The 15,926-nt window shown below is 41.6% G+C and overlaps 1 protein-coding gene across 2 annotated transcripts in view; it reads right to left on the bottom strand.

The window, feature by feature from the left end:
* Nucleotides 1-15,926, bottom strand: part of LOC124592171 (ATP-binding cassette sub-family C member 4-like) — a 307,575-nt gene that overhangs the window by 52,395 nt on the left and 239,254 nt on the right. For both annotated transcript variants that reach the window (XM_047131809.1, XM_047131810.1), the window contains exon 18: nt 12,612-12,735. In XM_047131809.1, the coding sequence (XP_046987765.1) occupies nt 12,612-12,735 (124 nt within the window). The remainder of the gene's footprint in view (nt 1-12,611; nt 12,736-15,926) is intronic.

Here is a 15,926-nt window from a genome sequence, read left to right as displayed (position 1 = left end):
TGGGATTGTGAGGCCGAAAGTGCAGGAGGTCAGGTCCATATGTAGGAGGATAAGAGTGGAGAAACTTCAGGATAAGTAAATCAGGCACAAGTACATAACAGCGATCTCAGAAAGGTACCAGTTAGTTGAATGTAGTCAATTACAGTCATTGGAAAAGGAATGGACAAGGTACAGGGACACAGTACTAGAAGTGGCTAAAGAATGTCTTTGAACAGTAGTGTGTAAAAGTAGGATGAAGCAAACAGCTTGGTGGAATGATACAGTCAAGGCAGCCTGTAAAAGGAAAAAGAAGGCGTATCAAAAATAGCTACAAACCAGAACCCAGGTAGACAGAGAAAGTTATGTTGAAGAAAGAAACAAAGCCAAACAGATAATTGCAGCATCCAAGAAGAAATCGTGGGAAGGCTTTGGAAACAGGTTGGAGACTATGGGTCAAGCTGCTGGAAAACCATTCTGGAGTGTAATTAGCAGTCTTCGAAAGGGAGGTAAGAAGGAAATGACAAGTATTTTGGACAGATCAGGAAAACTGCTGCCTTGGGCAGATGGAGGGAATATTTTGAAGAGTTGCTCAATGTAGGTGAAAATGCGATCAGTAATGTTTCAGATTTCGAGGTAGAATGGGATAGGAATGATGATGGAAATAGGATCACATTTGAGGAAGTGGAAAAAATGGTCAATAGATTGCAGTGCAATAAAGCGGCTGGGGTGGATGAAATTAAGTCGGAACTCATCAAATACAGTGGAATGTCAGGTCTGAAATGGCTACACAGGATAACTGAAATGGCCTGGGAGTCGAGACAGGTTCCATCAGACTAGACGAAAGCAGTAATCACACCAATCTTTAAACATGGAAACAGAAAAGATTGTAACAACTACAGAGGTATCTCTTTAATCAGTGTTGTGGGTAAAATCTTCTCAGGTATTGTTGAAAGGAAAGTGCGAGTATTAGTTGAGGACCAATTGGATGAAAATCAGTGTGGGCTTAGGCCTCTTAGAGGTTGTCAGGACCAGATCTTTAGCTTACGGCAAATAATGGAGAAGTGTTATGAGTGGAACAGGGAATTGTATCTATGCTTTATAGATCTAGAAAAGGCATATGACCGGGTTCCTAGGAGGAAGTTATTGTCTGTTCTACAAGATTATGGAATAGGAGGCAAACTTTTGCAAGCAGTTAAAGGTCTTTACATGGATAGTCAGGCAGCAGTTAGAGTTGACGGTAAATTGAGTTCATGGTTCAGAGTAGTTTCAGGGGTAAGACAAGGCTGCAACCTGTCTCCCCTCTTGTTCATATTATTTATGGATCATATGTTGAAAACAATAGACTGGCTGGGTGAGATTAAGATATGTGAACACAAAATAAGCAGTCTTGCATATGCGGATGACTTAGTTGTGATGGCAGATTCGATTGAAAGTTTGCAAAGTAGTATTTCAGAGCTAGATCAGAAATGTAAGGACTATGGTATGAAGATTAGCATCTCCAAAACGAAAGTAATGTCAGTGAGAAAGAAATATAAACAGATTGAGTGCCAAATAGGAGGAACAAAGTTAGAACAGGTGGACGGTTTCAAGTACTTAGGATGCATATTCTCACAGGATGGCAACATAGTGAAAGAACTGGAAGTGAGGTGTAGCAAAGCTAATGCAGTGAGCGCTCAGCTACGGTCTACTCTCTTCTGCAAGAAGGAAGTCAGTACCAAGACTAAGTTATCTGTGCACCGTTCAATCTTTCGATCAACTTTGTTGTATGGGAGCGAAAGCTAGTTGGATTCAGGTTACCTTATCAACAAAGGTGAGGTTACGGATATGAAAGTAGCTAGGATGATTGCAGGTACTAGTAGATGGGAACAATGGCAGGAGGGTGTCCACAATGAGGAAATCAAAGAAAAACTGGGAATGAACTCTATAGATGTAGCAGTCAGGGCGAACAGGCTTAGATGGTGGGGTCATGTTACACGCATGGGAGAAGCAAGGTTACCCAAGAGACTCATGGATTCAGCAGTAGAGGGTAGGAGGAGTCGGAGCAGACTGAGGAGAAGGTACCTGGATTCGGTTAAGAATGATTTTGAAGTAATAGGTTTAACATCAGAAGAGGCACCAATGTTAGCACTGAATAGGGGATCATGGAGGAACTGTATAAGGGGGGCTATGCTCCAGACTGAATGCTGAAAGGCATAATCAGTCTTAAACAATGATGATGATGATGAGTTTAATTTTGAAATGAATGACGCTGACCTGTTTTTATTCCATGGCACAATGGCAAAGTTGTTATGTTACCAGTATTTGTAGATGGTGAGCTTATCCGATCAAAGTTTAGGAAAGCAGTTCATAAAGTTTTTGTGGGAGTGGAAGTCGAATGAGACTGTGCAAGAAGGAAAATGTGAATACATCAACTTGCTTACATAAGAAGAACAATTCAAAATTTTAGAAAGGGTGATTCAATTGGTTTTAGTGCTGCATCTGATCCTTGTGTGCATTTATTATCCATTGAAAAAGAATCTGAGGTTGAGAAAGTACTGTATTATAATGCAGTCAGATCAGTTATGTATTTTTTCTGCTATCTCATGACCACATACTTAATCTGGAGTGACCAGCATGAGCAGGTTTTTAATGAAGCACATTGACATCTTGTAAAATAATTTTCCAGTATTTTATTGAAACTAAAGATATTATTATAGAACACACCAACGATATGCCATTTAATTGATATAAAAACGTTATTTCTCTCTGCAAATCTTCAACTACCTCATAAACTGTACTGAACTGTACAAATCTCATAACACAGGTGGGCAACCCACTTAGCCTCTAAGTAGCTTAATGAAATATATCAAGTGGTCATCTATAGTTAAACAAGTGGTCGACTGACATAGATATTTTATTGATCAACTGTTAATCAGGAACTTCTATAGTAATTGCACCCTTTGAATGATAACTGCTGATTTAATGATGCTTTGTACACAATGCCTATTTATATATGTTACGTAGAACTGTTTTTTATGAAACTGTGTAAAACACAGTAATTAATCTCCAATAATATAAAAAACACTATATGAACTTTTTACCCTGTCATAGCAGTAAGAGAGGTGATACTCCTACATGGCACACCCAAGTGGTGGAAAGGCTCTCAAATACCAAACAAAACTTAGCCAAAAAACATATAGAGGCACATCCTGATCTCAAGAATCAAGTTGTAATTTTGTGATCCTGTCCCCTCCCCCCTCCCCCTTATACTTGTAAAATTGGTATAATGGAACAAATGCTACAAACACAACTACCCCAGGTCCCAGACACATGTCCAGTTGTTCCTGATCATCAGAAGATTCTGTGAGATTGGGAACATCATGTGGAGAAGAAACAGAGTTTCTCAAAATCTCTTCACTCCAAGATAAAGAACTTTTTAGGCACTATTAATATCAGCACCCTGCTGAAAACTAACAGACTTAAACAGCTGACCAACACTCCAGGAAAATTCGCCATTCAAATCCTAGCAATCCATGAAACACATTTCCAAGATGAAAATCATTTTGAATCAGTAGACTTCAGGATATTTAAATGTACCCAACCATAACAATCAAAGGCAAGTTATCAATACCTGGGACTGCCTTTGCAGTAATGGAAATGATTTTAGATTCAGTTGCCAACTTTACATCCCCAAATAGTAGAATTAAGTTGCTACAGGGAAGTCAATCACCAAAGCATATTCCTTAATAAATGCTCATGCTCCTACTTAGATTAGATTAGATTAATTATTCATTCCATAGATCAATAAAAGAGGGTGATAACAGTGATAACAAGAAAGAACCTCAGAAAGTAGAAAATGTTTGGGAATCACTAGATGAAACTACAAGCAAGATCCCCAAACACTGTGTGAAAATCTCATTAAGTGATTTTAATGCACGGGATGGCATGGAGAAGAAATTCAGGTCATTACTAGGATTTCATCCAGTGCATGGGCAGACAAATATGAATGGAGAACATGTAATAATCTTCTGTACATTATTTGTGCTGCATCTTATGTCTGCAAAGCTTATGAGACCCCTACACAAAAAGAAAACCTGGTGGTCACCTAATCTATTATTAGGAGAATTCCAGCTTGTCATGTGGCGATTTGTACAAAGAATACACATTAAATTCAAAATGTCAGAGTATGGAAGAGAGCGGTTGATTCAGATCACTGCTTAACACAAAACAAAATTAATTTCAAACCAAACAGAGCTAGATCAAAAGGAACGAACTTCAAGAGTTGGTACAGACTGCCTGATGAAAAATGTCGAGGCTGTCGGTCATGATATACAAGAACAATATTCCAAGGAGCAGCCAGGTTGTAGTAACACATTAGAAACATCAGCCATGAAATTAGAACAGTCACCCATGAAATGTATACACAGGTGGTGGAGTACAACTTGAGATGAACCCTTCTACAAGTGAAACAAAGCATGGCATCATGGGAAAGAACATCAAATGGTTGAAAGAAGGGAGTTTTTTCTGAAGATACATAAATCAATGTCAAAAAAATTTGCTGTGAAACACATGCCTACAACAAAAACAGACTTGTGGAAATAGACCAGGATTTCTTGAAAAACAAAATGAAACAGCTATAAGACGAACATTATTTTTCTGTCAAATTAATGGAAAGCAAGAGACAAAAAATAGCATGAGACAAAAAACAGCATGAAACTTGTGAGTGTATGCTTTCCCGGTGTATACAGCTGGCGAAGAGTTCTCGGGCTTCCAGCCGGGTGGCGGTGTCTTCAAACAGCGACGTTTCGACGAGTGACATACTCATCATCTTCTGGCAAAGTGCCGAGACTTTGCGGATGCCGGTCCCTTTATACCTGCGGTGTGCCCCCCACCACCTGGCCACGGGAGGCTGGGTCCAGAGGAGCCGGCGGGCGAGGTGGAGGGGGAAGCGGGTGCGCCGTTCGTGTCTCCGTCAGAGCATTCTGATTGCGTCTCGTGAGCTGGACGGTTCTTGTTGCGTTCCTGGCGTATTGCGGCTAATGCTGGATTCCAGGCCGCGCTCAGTTGATAGCCTTCGTCCCTGTTCACAAGGTTCTCGCGGACCCGTATTTCTATTGATTCTTTAATGACGCTATCCCAATAGCTCCCGGCTCGGCATAGCACCCTGGTGTTTTCGAAGTCAAAGGTGTGGTTTTCTTTGATGCTATGTTCAGCTATAGCAGATTTCTCTATCTGTCCAAGTCGAACATGCCTGATGTGTTCCTCGCACCTTTTTGAGATGCAGCGCTGCGTTTGACCAATGTACTGCACACCACATTCGCAGGCAATGTTGTATATACCAGGTGTGTTTAGTTTGAGTGGGTCTTTAGCTGAGCCCAGCAGCTCTTTCGTCTTCGGCGGTGGTCGGAAGACGGTATTTATGTTAGATTTTCTTAATAGCCTCCCGATTTTGGCTGATGTGGGGCCCCAAATATGGAAGAAAGGCGAGTCTCTTGTTAACTTCCTCTTCCTGAACTTTGTCAGCCTGTCTCCTCTTGAAGGCCCTGCCAATCTGTGTTTCACTGTACCCGTTTTTCCGAAATACCTCTCTTAGGTGGTGTAATTCGTCTGAGAGGCTTTCTTTGTCACGAATGACGTGCGCCCTATGCACCAAGGTGGTCAGTACTGACTGGCATTGCGCCGAATGGTGGCAGCTGGTTGCATGGAGGTACAGGTCTGTGTGTGTCTTTTTTCTATATACTGAATGGCCCAGCGTGCCATCCGCTTTCTTCCTGATCAGTATGTCCAGGAATGGAATACAGCCATTCTCTTCTACTTCCATCATGAAGGTTATATTCTCATGTATGCCGTTTAGGTGGTCCATAAACTCCTCCAGTGCCTGCCTGCCATGCTGCCAAATCACGAAAGTGTCGTCCACATAGCGGAAGAAGTGCCTGGGTTTACGGTGAGCAGTTTGTAGTGCCACCTCCTCAAAGTGTTCCATATAAAGATTCGCGATCCCTGGAGCAAGGGGAGATCCCATGGCCACTCCATCCACTTGTTCATAATGCTCTCCATTGCACTTGAAGTAGGTGGTCGTAAGTGCATATTTAAAGAGCTTCACTGTTTCAGGCTCGAAGTGCCGATTAAGGAGCGCCAAGGCGTCTTGTAGCGGTACTTTTGTGAACAAGGAAGTGACGTCGAAGCTCACGAGTAGGTCATCATTCTGTATTCGGATGTCCTTCAGTATTCTAACGAAATCCGCGGAGTTTTTCACGTGATGACTGCAGTGTCCCACCAGTGGTTTCAATAGTGTCGCCAGATATTTGGACAGTCCATAACTGTGCGAGTTGATAGTGTCCAGAATCGGCCGTAGAGGCACCCCATCTTTGTGAATCTTGGGCAACCCATACAGGCGCGGTGTCGTTGGCGCTCTGGGATACAGCCGTTTCTGCACTGCCTCTGGTAGATCTGAGTCCTTCAGTAGCGCCACGGTTTTCCTGGTCATCGTCGATGTAGGGTCCTTGTTGAGCTTCCTGTAGGCTGGGTCTTGCAGCAGAGAGCAGATTTTCTGTTGGTAGTCGACTGTGCGAATCAGCACCGTCGCATTTCCCTTGTCTGCTGGGAGGACCATGATGTCAGCATCATCCCTCAGTGCGCGGATAGCCTCTCGCTCCTGCGCAGTAATGTTAGCTTTAGGGAGTTGTGACTTGTCGATGATCCTGCAGGTCTCCCTTCGGATCTGCTCAGCTTCCTCCTTGGGTAGGCCCCGGATTGCTTCCTCTACGCTGCTGATGATGTCCCGTTTCGGTATGGTCCTTGGTACAGGTGCAAAGTTCAACCCTTTCGTGAGGACAGAAGTTGTGGCTGCATCTAGCACCTTATCTGTCAAATTTACAATAGCTCTGGTGCTATTTGTCACCTTCTGGGTCGACTGAGCTCCAGAGAGTCTGCCGAATTTGTTGATCTGTTTTGCGGCAACATGTCGTTTCTGCACCTCACTGTCGGCGTGAGAACTGCAGTCAACCCACTCCCAAGTGTGTGCCGGTAATGCTTCTGCCATTTTCAGGTGACATGCGATCAGGATGCGTGCATTCTTGTCCAGTTCTTGCCGTGTGTAGTGAATGCGTTCCCTGACAATGGCCATCCCTGCTCGCCGTAAAATACGTTCGGTTTTCTTCGTTTTCACAGGATGTCTTAATTCCGCAAATCGTGGCAAGATGTTCTTGTCTCGGCAACGTTGGAGGAAAGCCAGTGAGCAGAGCAATTTGGTTTTCCTGTAGCGTTCTTTCTGCAGCAGCTTGAAGCTACAGAGCATCTCCTCCCCGTAGAGGTGTCGTAAATGTGAGTGTATGCTTTCCCGGCGTATACAGCTGGCGAAGAGTTCTCGGGCTTCCAGCCGGGTGGCGGTGTCTTCAAACAGCGACGTTTCGATGAGTGACATACTCATCATCTTCTGGCGAAGTTGCCGGCCGCGGTGGTCTAGCGGTTCTGGCGCTGCAGTCCGGAGCCGCGGGACTGCTACGGTCGCAGGTTCGAATCCTGCCTCGGGCATGGGTGTGTGTGATGTCCTTAGGTTAGTTAGGTTTAAGTAGTTCTAAGTTCTAGGGGACTTATGACCTAAGATGTTGAGTCCCATAGTGCTCAGAGCCATTTGAACCATTTTTGAACCTTCTGGCGAAGTGCCGAGACTTTGCGGATGCCGGTCCCTTTATACCTGCTGTGTGCCCCCCACCACCTGGCCGCGGGAGGCTGGGTCCAGAGGAGCCGGCGGGCGAGGTGGAGGGGGAAGCGGGTGCGCCGTTCGTGTCTCCGTCAGAGCATTCTGATTGCGTCTCGTGAGCTGGACGGTTCTTGTTGCGTTCCTGGCGTATTGCGGCTAATGCTGGATTCCAGGCCGCGCTAACACATCTGGTATATACAACATTGCCTGCGAATGTGGTGTGCAGTACATTGGTCAAACGCAGCGCTGCATCTCAAAAAGGTGTGAGGAACACATCAGGCATGTTCGACTTGGACAGATAGAGAAATCTGCTATAGCTGAACATAGCATCAAAGAAAACCACACCTTTGACTTCGAAAACACCAGGGTGCTATGCCGAGCCGGGAGCTATTGGGATAGCGTCATTAAAGAATCAATAGAAATACGGGTCCACAAGAACCTTGTGAACAGGGACGAAGGCTATCAACTGAGCGCGGCCTGGAATCCAGCATTAGCCGCAATACGCCAGGAACGCAACAAGAACCGTCCAGCTCACGAGACGCAATCAGAATGCTCTGACGGAGACACGAACGGCGCACCCGCTTCCCCCTCCACCTCGCCCGCCGGCTCCTCTGGACCCAGCCTCCCGCGGCCAGGTGGTGGGGGGCACACCGCAGGTATAAAGGGACCGGCATCTGCAAAGTCTCGGCACTTTGCCAGAAGATGATGAGTATGTCACTCGTCGAAACGTCGCTGTTTGAAGACACCGCCCCCTGGCTGGAAGCCCGAGAACTCTTCGCCAGCATGAAACTTGCTGATTACTTTCAACATTTACTGGACTGTGATACTCCAGTGTAAAGATTGCATTCTGAAAAAAAATAAATTGTACCGAACCCAGACTCTTATCCCCCAACAATTCATGAAACAAGAGGGATAATTCAATTACTTAAAAATAACAAAGCACCAGGAGAGGATGGCATGACTGCAGACATGTTAAAAATAGGAGGATGTGACCTCATCAAAAGAATTTGTGGACTTTTAGCAGAAATATGGAAAACTGACATGATTCCCAAGTTCAGGAAGAAAGCTATTAAACCCCATCGTATAAAAGAGGTGATAGAATAGACTCCCAACAATAACAGGAGCCTGTCTCTTCCAGCATTTATACATGGGGTTCTATCCAATGTCTTAAATTGTGTTGAGCAGCAAATCGATTACTTGATTGTCGAATATAAGCAGACTTTACAAAGGGCAGATCATATGCTGAGCAGATTTGTTGTTTGAAGACAACAGAATATATTGAAGGACCATCACATACTTAAGCTTAGTGTATTTCAAGAAGATGTATGACTGTTGACAGACAAATCATTTTGATCACTTTAGAAAAGCTCAGGTTAAATAGGAAGACTAGCAAACTAATTTGTCAGACTCTTACAGACACAAAATTTCAAGTAAAGTTCCTCGGTGAAATGTCTGAGTCTTTTGAAATACATACAGTTGTTTGACAAGAAGATGGCCTCTCCTCACTTCTGTTTAACACTGTGTTAGACAAGTCATCAGAGAATGGGGGAAAGATATTATAGGTATAAACATCAGGACCTCAAGACGGAGAATCAAAGCTTTTGCTGACAGTCTAGTTGTCTTCACTAAGACTTGTGCAGAAACCAAGTATGCCATAGAGAAGTAACACAAGATAGCATCAAAGACAGGCCTTGAAATGAGTAGAATATAATAGAACAGAATAGAAGTTTATTGTTTTGTGCCATATAGTTTCAAGGCATATACTTAACACAGAGGAGGCTCCTCAAAACACAAAAACTGATTTACAATTTTTCTTACACCATTTTAATATAATATACTTTACTGGATAATTAATTAATTAATTAATTAAGCAATTAATAGTTTTTCTTAGAAAGTAACAATCTTTAAAAAATTAACAGTCCTAAGTACTTGCTCTCTCCTGCTCAAAATTTCAGGTAGTCATTCATGAATTCTTCTAGTGAATAATAACATATCTGCACTAGTTTATCACATAAGGTTTTTTCAGTGTTTCTTCTAATTTTATGCTGAGCAATTCTCTGCCTTTCACTTTGTTATAAATTTTCATACCCATATACCATGGTGTTTGAGCATAAAATTTTGAACAGTGGATGGGCAGCATAAAATTATTTTGATTTCTGGTGTAATCATGTTGAAAATGATTTGCTGCAAATAAATCAGGGTTACTATGCACAAAGATAATCAGCTCAGAAATGTATAGTGAGGAAACACTGAATATACTTAGATATTTTAGGAGTAGGTGACATGATTTTCCTCACCCTACAGTGCGATGTAATGATGGTTTTCGAAGTTTTAGTATACGACACATATGGCTTGAGTTACTGCAAAGTACAATTCCATACCTTATATCTGATACAAAGTAGCTGTGATATACCACTTTTCTTATGTCCATACTGGTAACATTGTACAGTGTCCTCATTGCAAATGCTAGGCTACTTACTTTAGTTGCAAGGTACTGTATATGTGAGCCCCATGACAGATTTTTATCCAGTTGCATTCCTAGGAATTTCACACAGCTAACTGTTTGCAAATCCTGGTTTCTGTGACTTATCTGAATATTATTTGGGTATGGTTGTTTTGTTTCAAACTGCATTAGCCGAGTCTGTTCCATGTTTAATTTTAACCCGTTTAAATCAAACCAGGTATGTATTTTTTCTATGAGTGATACTCAGTGTTAAGTGGTAGACCATATAAGTAAAACAGAAACAGCACAGGACCTAAGGCAGAACCTTGGGGTTCTCCTTGTGAAATATTTTCCATTTTGAAGCATAAGTTCACCTCTCTGTTGATATAACAACTCTTTGTCTTATGGTTGGTTAGGTAGGACTTAAACCATTCTAATGCAGTGCCCCCAATTCAATATTTTTCCAGTTTACAAAGTAGCAATGAGTGACTCACACTATCGAAGGCCTTTGACAGATCACAAAAAATTCCTGTGGCATGCAGTGAATTGCCTACAGTGAATTCCCTAGAGAGGAGCTAATTTTATCTACAAAATGGTTTATGGTAGATACTGTGGTTTTGCCTTTTTGATACCCATACAGATTCTTTGAGATTATTTCAAATGCTTCTATGAAATTTTGAATTTGTATGGTGACTACCATTTCAAATATTTTTTATAGTGATGGAAGAAGAGAGATTGCATGATAGTTTTGTATATGTTCTTTTGTGTCTTTTTTGAATAGTGGCTTAACTACTGCATACATAGCTGTGTCTGGGAAATAAACTTATTGAAGGGACTGGTCAGCTATTATAGTTGGTTGTGCATTTATTTTCAAGACTGTTTTTAACACTTTTGTCTCATTTGGTGGAAACTTTACATAAAAATATCAGAAGATTTCCACTACAAATGAAATATGGGACAATTCCACATGTGTCTTCTCCACATGTGTCTTCTCCACATGTGTCTTCTTTTAAATATCCCACAGGAATAATATTAGCATCTCGACTAGACAGTAAAGCCAATTTAGAAAAAGCCACTGAACGCCAGAAAGTGTACAGAATAATATGGAATCACTACAATAAACGATTGATATTACTTAATTGAAACTTTGGCGTACAAGACAGTTTTCTTGCCCGAAGTACTGTATGCCTCGAAACTACATATTTAGGAGGCCATTCAAAAATTGATGAAACTGCAAAGGAAGAGCAAAAAGTTCTAAGAAAACTTTACGGTCCCACTAATATTAATGGCATATAGATTAGATGAAAAATTATGAACCTATACACAGCACTAGATACATTCACTGTTGCAGTACAGAGAAGACACTTGAAGTTCCATGGTCACAGCTACAGAATGGATGACACTAGATTAACAACTACTAATGTAATAATTTCAGATATTTGGTTAGAAGAAGTTAAGCAGGACTTATGAGAAAAAGATGCCACAGAAGATACTGTCAGAGAACAAAAACTCCTTGGTATCTTAGTTACAAATCACACATTTGTGGCGAAAGCTAAAAAATAAAAACAAAATAAAAAACACTAGAAAGCAGTGGACAGAGGAACACAAGAAGCAACACAGTGAATTTATGAAGATATTTTGGGAAGAGAAGAAGAAAAATAAGCTGTCAGACCAAGGTGGTCTCAGGTAGCACCTGAAGAAGGCAATGAGTTACGTGGCCGAAATATTGTGCCAGAGTGAAACAAACATCCGGCAGTAGACCCTATTATTCCACATGTCAAAATCTCACTGGGAAAGCCTGAAGAGTTACAATATATATACACATAAGAAAATGAAGTAATTTGTTTAACTGTAAGCTGTATAATCTAAAAATGACAAAATAATAATTATTTTTTATGTAGTAGAAGTTAAGATGTACTGGGATTGCAAAGACTTTCAAATATTTTCTGGAAAATCAAATTTGCTAACTGAAGTATTTTACTGAATTAACATGCTACTCTGGGAAAACCATACAGTTTTGGAATCAGATGGCTACAGAATTATATCAGTGGAGTTTTGACTGGTTAACACTTTAAGATTTGAATGTTCTGGAACATGATAATTTTTAATAGGAATAGGTTTTGAAATAAAGATTTCAGAAAAAGTAAAACTTTGTTTGAAAGTGGAGAATGAGGGCTTTCTCATAATATATGTAGATCCTAGAACAAATAATAATTAGTTGGGTTGAAATCTGAAGTGCTTATGGTTTATATAACTCTTTGAATAAAATTTTTCCTCAAAAACTAATTGTATGGTCTGAAAACTATACATTGAACAATAAAGTTTTGAAAAATACAGCGCCCACTTTATATTAAAATTTAAAACATGATATAAACCACTGGATGACCTTCATTCAAGATGACTCCATCATTTGTAACAGAATTGAATTTGTGACAAAAGCTGCAGTACAGAGAAGTGCTTTTGTGCTGGTTCCTGGTATCAAAAGAAAGAATGATAACTGAGACCTACCTGTGTTAACTGTCAGGAAGCTGAGAATCACAAGTGACACAAAAATTGCACTAAGCACATCAAGAACAAATCCAAATGCAGTCTTGCCTGCAATACTCATGTACCAAGATGAAGTGTGCAAGTCCTATGGGAAAAAAAATACAGAATCTTTAGAACAGTTTTCAAAAGCAAAATCACACAACATCTAGTGAACAATAAAAGTTTGAACAAGTAAAAGCAGTTGAAGAACTTGTATGTACTTGTAAATTATAGAAATACACCTAACAACCACACTGAAAGAATTAAGTAATTTTGAGATTATGGACTTACCGTCATGCAATAGTGACATGCACGTATAAAGATGTGATAGGATCATGTACACTAGGTATAAAAGGGCAGTGCACTGGTGGAGCTGTCATTTGTACTTAGGTGATTTACGCGAAAAGGTTTCCAACGTGATTGTGGTTGCATGATGTGAATTAACAGACTTTGAATACGAAATGATAGTTGGAGTGAGATGCATGGGACATTCCATTTTGGAAATCATTAGGGGATTCAGTATTCTGAGATCCATAGTGTCAAGAGTGTGCCAAGAATACCAGATTTCAGGCATTACCTCTCACCACGGAAAATGCAGTGGCCAATGGCCTTCAGTTAATGACCGAGAGCAGCTCTGTTCACGTAGAGTTGTCACTACTAACAGACAGGCAACACTGCATGAAATAACCACACAAATCAATGTGGGACATATGAAAAAGGATTTTGTTAAGACACTGCAGTGACATTTGGTGTTAATGGGCTATAGTAGCAGACAGCTGCCACGAGTACCTTTGCTAAGAGCACAGCAATGCCTGCAGTGCCTCTCATGGGCTTTGAGCATATTAGTTGGACCCTAGATGACTGGAAAACTATGGCCTGGGCAGATGAGTTCGGTTGGTAAGAGCTGATGATAGAGTTTGTGTGTGGTCCAGACTCCACAAAGCCATGGACCTAAGTTGTTAACGAGGCAAAGTTTTATTGAAACACTGCTAGAAGCAGTTTTTACATATCTCTCAGGGAACACAATAAGTTTTACATCTAGGAAAGGGGGCAATACATTTTCGTAGTTCATACAGTTAGTTATAACCTAGGTTGAATACAATCTCGGTTTACAAGCTGCGTCAGGCATGTTACCGCAAGCTGTTGGTGGCTCTGTAATTGTGTGGCCTAAACAATGATGAAATTGCTATGGATGACAATGCACTATGTCTTTGGGCCACAATTGTTCGCTGGTTTGAAGAACATTCTGAACAATTTCAGCTAATGATTTGGGCACTCAGATCACACAAAATGAATCCCATCAAACATTTATGGGACATAATTGAGACATCAGTCTGTACACAATTTCGCAGTTATGGATGGCTGCAGATGCAGCATGGTTTAGTATTTCTGCTGAGGACTTCTGATGACTTGTTGAGTCCACGCCACGTGAAGTTGCTGCACTACACCAGGCAAAAGGAGGTCTGACGTGGTATTAGGAAGTATCCAATGACTTTTGTCACCCCATACTTGCCATATTCTAAGTATGACAACAGCATATGATACTCCTCAAACATGTGTTCAATTCAATTACATTATACAGGGTGTTACAAAGAGGTACAGCCAAACATTCAGGAAACATTCCTCACACACAAATAAAGAAAAGATGTTATGTGGACATGTGTCCGGAAACGCTTAATTTCCATGTTAGAGCTCATTTTAGTTTCGTCAGTATGTACTGTACTTCCTTGATTCACCGCCAGTTGGCCCAATTGAAGGAAGGTAATGTTGACTTCGGTGCTTGTGTTGACATGTGACTCATTGCTCTACAGTACTAGCATCAAACACATCAGTACGTAGCATCAACAGGTTAGTGTTCATCACGAACGTGGTTTTGCAGTCAGTGCAATGTTTACAAATGCGGAGTTGGCAGATGCCCATTTGATGTATGGATTAGCACGGGGCAATAGCCGTTTTGCGATACGTTTGTATCGAGACAGATTTCCAGAATGAAGGTGTCCCGACAGGAAGACGTTCGAAGCAATTGATCGGCATCTTAGGGAGCACAGAACATTCCAGCCTATGACTCGCGACTGGGGAAGACCTAGAACGACGAGGACAGCTGCAATGGACGAGGCAATTCTTTGTGCCGTGATGATAACCCTAATGTCAGCGTCAGAGAAGTTGCTGCTGTACAAGGTAATGTTGACCACGTCACTGTATGGAGTGCGCTACGGGAGGACCAGTTGTTTCCGTACCGTGTACAGTGTGTGCAGGCACTATCAGCAGCTGATTGGCCTCCACGGGTACACTTCTGCGAATGGTTCATCCAACAATGTGTCAATCCTCATTTCAGTGCAAATGTTCTCTTTACGGATGAGGCTTCATTCCAACATGATCAAATTGTAAATTTTCACAATCAACATGTGTGGGCTGACGAGAATCCGCATGCAATTGTGCAATCATGTCATCAACACAGATGTTCTGTGAACGTTTGGGCAGGCATTGTTGGTGATGTCTTGATTGGGCCCCATGTTCTTCCACCTATGCTCAATGGAGCATGTTATCATGATTTCATACGGGATACTCTACCTGTGCTGCTAGAACATGTGCCTTTACAAGTACGACACAACATGTGGTTCCTGCACGATGGAGCACCTGCACATTTCAGTCGAAGTGTTCGTACGCTTCTCAACAACAGATTTGGTGACCGATGGATTGGTAGAGGCGGACCAATTCCATGGCCTCCACGCTCTCCTGACCTCAACCCTCTTGACTTTCATTTATGGGGGCATTTGAAAGCTCTTGTCTACGCAACCCCGGTACCAAATGTAGAGACTCTTCGTGCTCGTATTGTGGACTGCTGTGATACAATACGCCATTCTCCAGGGCTGCATCAGCACATCAGGGATTCCATGCGACGGAGGGTTGATGCATGTATCCTCGGTAAAGGAGGACATTTTGAACATTTCCTGTAACAAAGTGTTTGAAGTCACGCTGGTACGTTCTGTTGCTGTGTGTTTCCATTCCATGATTAATGTGATTTGAAGAGAAGTAATAAAATGAGCTCTAACATGGAAAGTAAGCGTTTCTGGAAACATGTCCACATAACATATTTTCTTTCTTTGTGTGTGAGGAATGTTTCCTGAAAGTTTGGCCGTACCTTTTTGTAACACCCTGTGTAGATAATTTGGTTCAAAATGGTTCAAATGGCTCTGAGCACTATGGGACTTAACCTCTGAGGTCATCAGACCCCTAGAACTTAGAACTACATAAACCTAACTAACCTAAGGACATCACACACATCCATGCCCGAGG

This window comes from Schistocerca americana, chromosome 2 (genome assembly GCF_021461395.2).
Source record: "Schistocerca americana isolate TAMUIC-IGC-003095 chromosome 2, iqSchAmer2.1, whole genome shotgun sequence".
Classification (NCBI taxonomy): Eukaryota; Metazoa; Arthropoda; class Insecta; order Orthoptera; family Acrididae; genus Schistocerca; species Schistocerca americana.
Note: the sequence above shows the minus strand (reverse complement) of the source record. Positions and strands in the feature narration are given on the sequence as shown.